Genomic DNA, 11,743 nt, shown 5'->3' with positions numbered 1-11,743 from the left:
ATTAGTATTGGTAATCAAATGGTGACGCGTGAAATTAGGGAATAATTTCACGCGCGTTTGTCCAAATTCTAATAATTTCCCGAGCCTTTAGGCGAGGAAAATTATTTGATTTTGGACAAAACGCAAGTGAAATTATTCCCTAATTTCACGGGTATACAAATCATGGGTGACAAATTACTCCTTAATTTAGGCGCGAACTTTTCAGCGTTAATTTATAATTTCACATGTGAAATTACAAAATTGCCATGGTAACATCTCATGTATCTCGATCAGAGCCAAGATGGCGTCTAGATTTAAGACAGTGACCATTGAAGAAGTTACGAAATTAAAAGAAGCGGCAGAAAATTTAAATACGTGAAAGAGCATAATTAACTGGGTGAGAGTTTTTGAGAAGTGATGTGACGAAAATAGCATTGAGAAAAACCTGGAGATGATTCTTCCCGAGCAGTTGGATAAAGCCGTATCGAGCGATTTTACAATTACGGTTGTGAGCGTAATTTGTCACCCACGACATTAAAAGGTAATCAAATGGTTTTCTCGTGAAATTAGGAAATAATTTCACTTGCGTTTTGTCAAAATTCTGAAATTTCACTCGTCGCCATTTGATTACACATACTAATAACATGGGTGACAAATTACTCCTTAATTTTCAAACCTGGCCGCCATTTTAGCATTATATGAAAAGTTACCATGGCAACAATGTAATTTCACATGTGAAATTATAAATTAAGGCTGAAATTTCGCGCCAAAATGAAGGAGTAATTTCTCTCCTATGTTATTATGCCAAATATATATACATATGGATGGGTGGCTAACGCATTTTTGTTGATCTTTTGTGATAACCAGGTTCTACCGAAGTATTATGCTCTTTGCAAGCCTTCATGTATCGCATGTATGTCAATGTATGTCATTCTCAACCTCGTCCCCAGGGTCTCTCTCTCCCGCAACTGGGAAGAATTTGCAAGAGGTGGATGAGTAGGGTAGGGTTGGGAGTCCCACCGTGGAAGGGCTTGAGAAGTTCTCCGTTGAAACCTGGGAACAAGATTAAGCTTAGATCAGTTCACCGCGAGAAGTTGCAAAAATGGCGGACAGGGTGCGATCTCCGGATAGATGTGGCACAATAGATTCACTACAATGACCTTAGCCTTGTGAATACCTGTAAAGCTGTATAGAAACTCTTAAAGGATGTTCGCCAGAGCAGGCCAGCCCGAACTCATTAGGGCTAACCAAAAAGACTCGTATTATCTAGGTTTCTTGAGGGAAGGTGTTGGACAGATCTGTCGGAATTTCCTAGGTTTGTATATTCTATCCGTTATTGTTATAGTATTTTCATCAATGCCTCATACACCATCATAGCTATCTGGCACGCAATGCCTGTAGGGCGAAAGTGGGCCTTTAACTTTATTCACATTGTTTTCTGTCTGAAAGTGAAAGTGACCCAGGAGATACCCCGAACCCCCCCCCCCCCCCCCCCACCCTCACACACACACGCACACACTGCCAGGCTTGAAAGGGTATGTACAGCTGTAAGCATAATGCCATACGAAAACGACCGAGGGCCAATATTCCCCAGTACAGCTCGAGCTAGCTTGGTTAGTAAGTAGTTTATTATATGGCTTTTTAATTACCTTTTGCTTTGTTTTTGCAAGCCCATAATCGGTCTGTGGGTATTACGGGAGAATAATGCCCTACAGTTCATTCACAATTAGCCAACCAGAGCGTGCGTTATATCGGCTACAAGTTCACAAGCCATATAATAATGTAAGTTAATTAACAATTATCCTGCGAAATCACGCACCTGATACTTAGCCAACAAGGCCGTAGGCCAGCCAAGTGGGCTAAAATCAGGTGATATTCCACAAGATTGAGCAGGATAATAATTATTGTTTTATTATTCAACACATTGATGACAAAGCACAATTTTTTACATTTATTGGGAAAAAAGCTGGAAAAACTACCATTTTTCTCCACGACACATGAAATTGCGTATATTATCGCAGGATATACGTTGAGTATGCACCACGAATATTTAGCGTGCTATGACCATATTAATATTTTGACATTGTCACAATGTGTTGAATAATAATAAGCCTTATGAGGAGAATGAGGCATAGGTTTTGCTCTAAGAAGATATCTGTATGTTTACAAGCATAATTTGTCGTTGTTTATCAAATGTGTCACCTGTTGGATTTAAGCAACGGTTTGTTTTGCCATCCAATATCTGTGCTGTTGTATGAAAAAAGTATTTGCTATAGTTGTTGGAGTTCACATACGTACTGTACGCACACTCTCCAAAGTGCTCGATTTTAGCGGTCGTCCAGTCATCCCAGATGACCAGAAAGTTTATCAGGCGACTAGCTTTTGGTAAAATGAAAACGTTGGTTGCCCGAAGAAAAGACAACAACGGACGACCCAGCCAAAAATTGAAAATGTGGTGCATAAGCATGGTTTTCTGTTATCAATGTCTGATAGTAGTGTGAAGTTAACCATAATTAATTTGCTGTAGTTGAGCATTTTGCCATGTTTTGAATATTTGTGGCTGTTACAAAAAAATTGTCAGATAGGAAAATTCACATGTAGCTGGCGATGGAGATTGAAGACTCTATTTTGAAAATGCTTAAACTTAAACCCATACTTCCACAAAAAACCACAGCCGAACTATGGGATTCTTAAGCTCTAACACTATGCGATTACATCTTAACATTGCGTGCATTTGATTGTAGGGGTTTCCTTACTGTTAAATGGGCTATCAAGCATTTATCAGGGTATCCAAATTTACAGGTTTAGTTGCCTGGTTTTTGAAACAGGGACAACCTGGATTTTTTAATTTTATTTTGAGCACTGTCTTCCAAGGACCATGATAAAATAGTATTAAATAAGATCTATCACAACAAGTCTAAGAAAATTATAACAATAAGAAGATGGAGTTGGGTTTGCAATGTTTTCAATTAATACTTACATGGACATTAATTTTTGTTAATAGTGTTTTTATTGTTCAAGTAAAGGTTTCTGCACCTACATTTAAAAGAAATAGCCTGACTTATGGCTCATGATTGCAAAGAAATTTCGATGTGAATATTACCCAAACAGGATGAGGTTTTTTTTTTTTTTGTTATTTTGATAACACCAATCCAGTCTTATGTGACTTATAACCCCATCTTAAGACTGACCAAATGATGTTGGGGGGCTGACAATAAAAATTGTCTTTTTTGTCTGTACTTTAGTTTAGGGTCATCGTTCTGGCATTTGCCATCCTTCATAGTGGTGCAGATTTTCTGGTTAGCCTTTTAAAGAAATTTTAGGTTTAAAGTAACCTAATATCTAGTTGTAATTTAGTTAATTATTTTAGATGTATTTTTTCCTCAAACCCTGCAGTTTTTAAGCCATGCAAACTTCTTGAGACTCTTTATTCATGACCTTGGCAACAGGATTCTAAGTAAGAAGATTTTTTTTGCTTATTTTTTTTGAAGGTCCATTCTGTTGGATAAAATGGAAGACAGAAATAGAGTTATTAGCTGATCTCTTCTACTTTGGACTGACAACAATAAGTGGTAGGCTTTTTTATATGAAGCAGCTGAAATGCGTTTGTAAACATGACTGTACTGTTTGTGAGAAGGGAGCCATCGTTATTAACATTATAAATTCGATTTTGCAAACAGAGCATTAATTAACCCATTGATCCCTAGCTCTGGTGTCGTAGGATGCTGCCAGTCGAGCATTAGACGGATCATTGGGTTAATGCAGGGGACGTAGTTTTTGACTGGTTAACCCATTGACTCCTCACCTGTGCTCTAGGACACCCCCTTGTTGTTGAGTTAAGGGGTCTGGCATTTAACAGAGTAAAACCTGTTAAGTCTCACTCCCAGGGGTCAATGGGTTTTTGGGGATCAAAACAGGTGATTGTAGCCCATCCATGTCTTCTAGGCAGCTATATTTAACTTGGAAAAACAGGAAGTTATTATATTGAGATTTAGTTCTTGTCAATTTGCAAAAGTCCAGAAATTTTGCCGACACATTTATATTTTAGGGTTCTCAATAGAAGGTGGCATCCTGCAATTGATCACCCTCTTCTTTGGGATTTAAGCTGCTTATTTTACATTCTGCTTTCTTGTCATATCTTGTACAATATCAAAGAAAAAAAACTTAACTTGCTGGTGCTTCGATAGGTGACAACCGCCATGTTTTTTATGACGTAAACATCCAGGCATGCGACATTCAGTTGAGCCCAGCCCTTCACAGTGGAATAATTCAATTCCAGGCCTTCACAGTCTGCTCTTTTTTCAATTTTGTTTTCAATACCATTTTTTAAACAAGGTGACAAAATTTGATGATCTATCTGTAAGAAAAATAATCATAAATGTTTTTCAGTTTGACACCCAAAAAGCTGGAAATTGCATTCTTGATCCCCCCTTCCCCTTCTACTTTCCAGTATTTTACAGCCCCTTGATTTGTCACAGCCGCCTACTTTACGTTTGGAAGATGCTTCAAATCCTATTGAGAATCCTGACCTGTACATGTAGAAATGGGTCAATGTCAGTTGATTATGGTAATTTTAGGTTTTCAAACTCTTGGCGAAGAGTACTGCAACATTGTTCAAGTTGACCGTAGTAGAACAATGGTTCCATCTTTGTTGGTAAGTACGTTATTGGCTCTAATTATCGCGTGTGTGTTTAAATTACTGCTGAATGCTTGATCTAGTATTAGAGTACCAGTAATTTAGTTTAAAGTAATGTCTACAGGTACTTTCTTCATGAAAAAGTGTATTCCGTTTGCATTCATTTCAGAGACGTGGAAGCCTTATCTTGCTGTATGTTTTTGGTCCTTACATAATTGAAAAGACCTTGTCCAAGCTGGAACTTTGTCTGCGAATTCCTGAATTCCAGTGCATCAGTAAGGAGAAGTCTTTGATTAATTCTATTCTATTCTATTCTTTTAGATTGTGGGGTGAGTACTGATCTAGTTGGAATGAAAATAATATTATTAATCAAGAATTACGGAATTTTCTTCTTGGCTTATATTATTGATCTCATGGTAAACATAATTCTCAGTTTTTATTTTAGTTGGAAGGGCTTAGTAGCATTTAACTCTTAAGCTTTGTTAATTTTCAGGCTAGTATCATGAAATTGATTGCCTTTTACTTTTTGAAATATGCAAAAGAAATTCAACCAGCCAGCTTACTAATGCCATTGTATTTCATAAGGTTGAAATTAAGAGTTAGCCATATTATGGTATCATTGAGTTTTTTATAAAAAAGACAAGGAGTCCCTTATGTCCTCTTTCCATGACTTCTTTTATGTAATAATTACCAGTAATTAGATTTATGTAATAATAGCTTCATGATCATTTTCAGTTGACAGTTTGGTGCTGTAGTATGAGGGAGGGTTGTCACCTCCACCTACCACATAATTATTCCCAGCAACTTTCAGATTCAACTACAAGTATGAGATAGAGTATCAGAAGGACATTTACTTAATTCTCCCCCACCCCCTCCCCCCTTTTTTTCAATCCTTCCTACTACTACTTAATCAGGAAAGGTTGAGTTAATTTTCTATGGACAAAATATTTATTATTTTGAAACTGGAAACTTTTACTCATTTTCAATTTCAAAATTGCTTTTCATAGTCAAGGTCAAGAGAGGATGAGTGCTAACAATTCAAACTAAAAAAAAAAAGAGAGAGAGAGAGAGGATGAGGGCAGATAACATGTCCACCATATATGGGCCTCTTCCAATTATAATTTTTTTTCAATTTAGATTTAGCCTGTTGTCATGATGCTCGGCTATTTTGAGGAAGACACCTGATTGGTTAGTTGTGGCTGTGTGGCAAAGAGCACACTACCAAAAATAACTTTCACATCATGGTGCGAACCTTAAATAATTGAGATCGAAAACTTTCATGGGGCATAGGGATATGTTCTCTCACCTCATCCTTCTTTGCCAAGATGAATAATAAGGTCAAAAACAGATAAATTAAGCATTGTTTTTATCGTGACTTATCCATACATACCTACATTATCAGAAGCACATCTTTTCCTTGGAACAAAGCTGGAGATTTTAGGACACCAATTTTATGCCCAAATATGGACAAAAATATGATCAAAGCTGCACACATGGGACAATGCGCGAGCTACGTTACATCCAAATAAGGAAATTTTCAAACTTAAAAAAAAAAAAACAGCTCTGAACCGGTTGAACGCTTCAAGGTCATGATCTTCTAACATTATAAATTATAATTTTCAGGAATATTTTCTTTTTTTTGAGGATTGCCTGGAAGGACAAGAGAGATCATTTTAAATTTCATTCCTTGTCTCAGGACTGCAATTTTATGTGAGTATATCTTTTTGTGCTGCGTTACCTTAGAGTGGTTTTCAATTGCGTGTCGAAAGTAATTAACGAATTGCTTTGGTTTGCATTCCTTCACTCAGTGATTGGTTCAAGGTTCTCGCACCACCTTTTCAACCAATCAGAAGTGATTTACCAAAATCAATCGTGGCTTGCCCGTGCACATTTTCCCGCGCTTTGTGTCGACTACGTGTAATTATTTCGAGTTTTGATTGGTTTACTGGATTGTCTCCGGCCATTTGATTGGCCAAAGTAATTACTTTGGTTTTGGTTTTAGAGCGGTTTCCAATTGAGTGTCCAAAGTAATTAGATAATAACTTTGGTTTATGATTACTTCACTCATTGATTGGTTCAAAGTTCTCGCAACATTTTGTCAACCAATCAGAAGTCAAACAAAAACCGATCGTGGCACGCGCGTATACATTTTCCCGTGCTTTGTGTCGGCTACGTGTAATTACTTCGAGTTTCGATTGGTTTACTGGATTGTCTGCATCCTTTTTAATTTGCCGAAGTAATTACTTTGGTTTTGGTTTTTCTGCACTCGATTGAAACTCGCTCTAATCTTTACCTCATGAACATTTTAGACACCCACAGAGCTCACTTGGCCCTGTTTTACTTGACTGGAGTGTTTTATCATGTTGCAAAGCGACTCACTGGAATCCAATATGTAAGTGGGAAAATTATTTTTAATCTCTGTGATTAAATTAGGGTTTGAGTGGTCAGTTGTCATGTCATAAAACTTTCATTATTTTCGTTGTGTTAAGAATCGCGAGTTTGAAGGCCGAATTTCACAAGCGACGTGAGCAAAAACGCGAACAACATGTGCAATCTCAGTAGGGATTAAATTAAGTAGTGAATTGCGGTCGTTTTGCCCGAAACCAATTCGCCCGAACTGAAAACCCGTTCGCCCGAACTGAATAGGTTTCCCGGACTATTAGGAAGCTTGGGGTCTAGGAATGGTAAACTTTCTTCGTTCTTTGATCTGTTAAGCCCCATTTACACGAGCAATTTTTCCTTGACAAGTTTGCCTTGACAGGGAAAAATTGCTCGTATACATGTAGATGGGGAATAGTGGACAAATTTTCCTTGTCAAGGAAAATCTGGCGTGCTAGCTTTTTCTCGACAAGGAAAAATTGTCAAGTCAGAAATTTGCTCGTGTAGACGGACAACAAGGAAAATGTGACAAGGATATTACTTTTCAAGTGCGCTTGTCAAGGAAAACTTGTCATATTTTTCATTTACACTACTAAGGAAAACTTGTCAAGGAAAACTTGCTAGTGTGTACAGTCGGCAGGTTTTCCTTGACAAGTGGACTTGTCAAGGAAAACTTGCAAGTTTAAATGAGGCTGCCTTTATAAAACACAGATTGTGTCCACTTTTGTACTTTTAAAAATAAGGATACTCCTAAAACAGTGTACACTATACTTGGAGTTAAAAATAAATAAATAGTAATAATTATGGATAAAACAGAAAATTGTCATGTATTTTAATGGAAAAAGTTAAAGTCAGGGAAAGATTACGCTTATCATTGTCTATATGGATAAACTTCAGATTCGGTCTGGTCTGCTCATAGCTGTTATTACGTATCGGGCGAACGGTTTTTCAGTTCGGGCGAACTGCTTATGGGCAAGCAGACTCTCTTGCTACATGACCCGCTTTGGATTTACTTCCTTTTGTCGTCACAAAAGACAGACTAACCCTTCATTCGTCTGTTTCTTTTTTACCTAACCCCAAGAAACAATCAAATTAAGCCTGGGTGGCCGCTCGATTGTGGTTAATTTTTTTGAAAATAATTTTAATATCTCTGGTTTTTTTTTTTTTTAATGCACACAGCTTCTTGTCCGACAAAATCTCAGAAACGAAGGTTCCCGACCAACCTACCGACTGCTTGGTTATCTCTCAATTCTTCAACTTTGCATCACTATTTTGATTGCACTTTACCAGGTGAGTCTTTGACAGGTCTATCATTGACTGGAAAGAATGCAAGTTATTTTCTCTGCGTACAAGAAGGCGCTTAAAAACGACGCCGGATTCTCGTAAACACATAATTTATCTCTTGTGCTATCCTTGTCCCAGAGGTTTTTCTTTTTTTCTTTTTCCCGGACGATAACGAATGTCGCCGCTTCGTAGCTAAATTTCGCGAGAAGAAGAAGAAGAACGGAGAACCTCTGGCACCAGGGTACTCCAGCGCCAAACAACCGACATGATTCAGTGGTTCGAGTCAGCCTTGCTTGTATGTTTAATCGTCTGCGCGCTTTCAGAAAAAAGCGGCAGCTTAGAAACGCGTAGGGCTGGTCAGTTTCTCACTAAAGCGACGCTGGCATTAGCACAAGTTGCATACATTTGCCTAAAATTGATCTGGAGAACCCTTCGATATCTCAAAAGATACAAGTAAACAACAAGTCGACTTGTTTTTGTAGTACGTTACTCTTACTAGTAAAAACCAGTCGTTAAAAAACGTCGACGACATTAAAAACACCCCAAAAAACTTGGTGCTTTTCGTATGCTTTTGTCTTTCCTGTCCACTTTGCCTTTTTCCCGTAGTCTGAATTGAAGTGACGCGAAGGCCCTCAATCAGACCAGGGTAACTTACCGGGACTTTCGAGAAACGAGTGAGAGAAACAGTAAGTTACCGGGCCTTTCGAGAAACGGGCCCCTGAACACAACATCGGGGAACTCCGTGCCCTGCTCTTTTCGATCAGTGTGTGTGTGTTTTTTTGTTTTGTTATTTTATTTGTTTGAGCAGGCTATTCAACTGATGTGGACCTGCTATACCCACCCACCCATATACACACAGGACAGCCACAACACCGGACTCTTCTCGAATAGTGTGTGGGTCTTTAACGTCCCACAGGGAACTAATGAACATGGAAGTTATTTGTGAGACGGGACTCCGGCTTATCGTCCTTATCCGAGAAGACTTGAAAGTCTAACCATTTGCGGATGTAATTACAAAGGCAGCACTTTCTCCTCAGTTTTTTAAATACCCTGAGTGTTGGTCCAGCCGGAGTCGAACTCACGACCTCCCGCATGGCAGCCCGGTGGAGGGCCATTTTCGAAATATCAAATATACAGCTTGATAGTGAGGCAGTGAGGACAAATACAATAGAAACACGTTCGAATGTGAAAAATATTTACATATTACCACTTTCCTTTGCCTTTGTCTTCACTGCCGCACTATCAATCTGAATTTTAATATATTGAAAAAGGGCTATTACAAAGGTAGCACTTTCTCCTCAGTTATCTTAAGACCCTGAGTGTTGGTCCGGCCGGAGTCGAACTCACGACCTCCCGAATGGCGGCCCGATGCTCAGCCGACTGAGCCTCCCCGGTGCGCGGTTTTAAAACAAAGGCATTGGAACAAATCGGGTTGCACCCCTTAAAACAAAGACATGAGACTGCATGTGACCAAATTTCAAGTGCACCTAAATCTAAAGAAAAGATTTTTTGTTTAATTTTAACCATAGGCAAACTTGTCAGTTGATATTTTCATGCTTGAAGTGACGACCAAGCTAGCTGTGAAAATTTTCTGTGAAAAAAAGTAATGCAAAGGAGTTTGCGATCGACGTAAAGTAGAGAATCGACCCACGTCTTTCACAGCTGGGCCAAAGTTAAGACTGCTGGTTTTACAGTCTTTCGGTAACTTGAACGGCACATAAAAGGCTGGTTGTACCAAAAGTCGTACACCAAATAAGGATAATCTCGTCCGATGTTAAACTCTACCCGATTATTTGTCTTTTTCAAGATGCAAGATTTTGCTTCTGTTCGACAGTTTCGTGACAGAATCGAAGCAAACTGCACAACGCACCTGTACTTGCAGATCGTACAGATTGATTCTTTTTGCCAAGAATTGAAGCATCGTGCAAAAAGCACGTGAATTTGTTGCTCCTTGATCTTGCTCTTTTTGGCGCTCTCTTCTTGCTCTTTAAAGCTGCCTTTTCAGCGTCATCGTTGAGCCGGTTTCAGCCGCGATTTGAATTTTTTTAGGATCATGGATCGTATTCATAAATGGCAGCTACCGGTAAGTAATTATTCTTTTCTCAGTATGCTAATCATCCTCACAAGCCTCGTTAGCACGAACAAAATTCAAAAGAATTTTTTCTCCAAAGTGAGGCTAGTGAGGATGATTGGCACAAAGACAAAATAATAATTTCTTGGTTGCCATTTATGAGTACGGTCTATTTCATGACATAAGATCAATGGACGCAATTTGCCCTCATTTCTTCTCTTTTGAATTTTTACTGCATCGACCAACTTTTCAAAGCGTTACCGGTACTTTTTTTTTCATTGGCGTAAAATGCTTCATTATTAACTCGCACTTTCGTTGATAAACTTTCTCTAATTAGCATACGAAATCCAGCAAGCCATCCGAACACCTTGTACCATCTGGAAGCCAGACGTCTCTGGCAGGCGGATCTCGTCCATTTGGCATAAAATGTGCTCTCTGTCTTGAGAGACTCCAAGGGAAAACTGCAACACCTTGTGGTCATTTGTTTTGTTGGAACTGCATTACGGAGTGGTGTAGCAGTAAGGTGAGATTTAATGAGTCATTTTCCCCGAAATTCTGCGTATTAGGTTTCCGGTGGACAGGTGTGATCTTGATATAACACCAAAACTTCGCATGACTACCCAACAAAGAAATCCGGCCATGGTACTAGTTAGGAGAATGGACGTTTCGATCTTGGGAATGAGCGGTTTAAATCCGGAAATTGGCGTACAAGCGCAAAGTGCAAAGCCCCACAGACACGCTTGCTGATCGTTATGCGCCTACCAATGTTATGCCCGAGGGGCCGTGCATGAGATGGGGATTTTGACATCTTAATTGAAAGAAAATTCAAATTTCCCACCCCTGAGACAAAGTAATTGGTCAAAATCCCCTCCCGGCGGCGAGTAAAGATGGTCGAATGTCCTTCGTACAAATCAAAATAGCTACCCTGGGGATATCACGTACGATCAAAATCCCTACCCTGGGGGCAGACCTCAAGATGTAACTCCCGTCGTAAGCCCGACCTCGGGCTTAACATTGAAAGGTGCATTACCTCTTTCCTCTTACTCCTAGTGATTACCTCCCCGCACCGCGCAGAACCTGGTAACGTATAAGCTCTCTGCTTGAACTGGCCGCTATCGTTTATAATTGTAGCATACATGTCTTTTGAGTCAGTTGTTTTTTTTCCCTTCTGTTTGTATAGCTATCAAATCACATAGAACCGTACGAAAGCTCCTTCATCGTCCCAGAAACTGACCAATAGCCCAAGTAACCCGCCGACTGTTTTTTTTTTTGTAAATAGCTCAAATAAATTCACTCTTACAAATGGCGTCTCTGATATGGTGTGAATAATTTTCTTTCGCGGGAAAGGGTTTTCAATCGTTTCGTGTCTTTTTTATTTTTTTTATTTTTTTAGG

At 39.0% G+C, this 11,743-nt stretch overlaps 1 protein-coding gene across 1 annotated transcript in view; it reads left to right on the top strand.

Annotated features, from left to right (window-relative positions):
- The first annotated feature begins 756 nt into the window (after positions 1-756).
- LOC138051734 (peroxisome biogenesis factor 10-like) overlaps positions 757-11,743 on the top strand; it is a 13,105-nt gene continuing 2,118 nt past the window's right edge. Inside the window, exons 1-9 of the mRNA XM_068897990.1 lie at positions 757-1,294; positions 3,471-3,551; positions 4,557-4,633; positions 4,785-4,890; positions 6,260-6,325; positions 6,925-7,007; positions 8,174-8,284; positions 10,687-10,872; position 11,743. The exon at position 11,743 is cut by the window's right edge and continues 2,118 nt beyond it. Coding sequence (XP_068754091.1) covers positions 1,186-1,294; positions 3,471-3,551; positions 4,557-4,633; positions 4,785-4,890; positions 6,260-6,325; positions 6,925-7,007; positions 8,174-8,284; positions 10,687-10,872; position 11,743 — 820 coding nt within the window. The 5' untranslated portion in view covers positions 757-1,185. The remainder of the gene's footprint in view (positions 1,295-3,470; positions 3,552-4,556; positions 4,634-4,784; positions 4,891-6,259; positions 6,326-6,924; positions 7,008-8,173; positions 8,285-10,686; positions 10,873-11,742) is intronic.

The sequence above is a fragment of the Montipora capricornis genome, chromosome 6 (assembly GCF_036669925.1).
Source record: "Montipora capricornis isolate CH-2021 chromosome 6, ASM3666992v2, whole genome shotgun sequence".
Classification (NCBI taxonomy): Eukaryota; Metazoa; Cnidaria; class Anthozoa; order Scleractinia; family Acroporidae; genus Montipora; species Montipora capricornis.
This window is presented reverse-complemented; position numbering and strand designations above follow the sequence as displayed.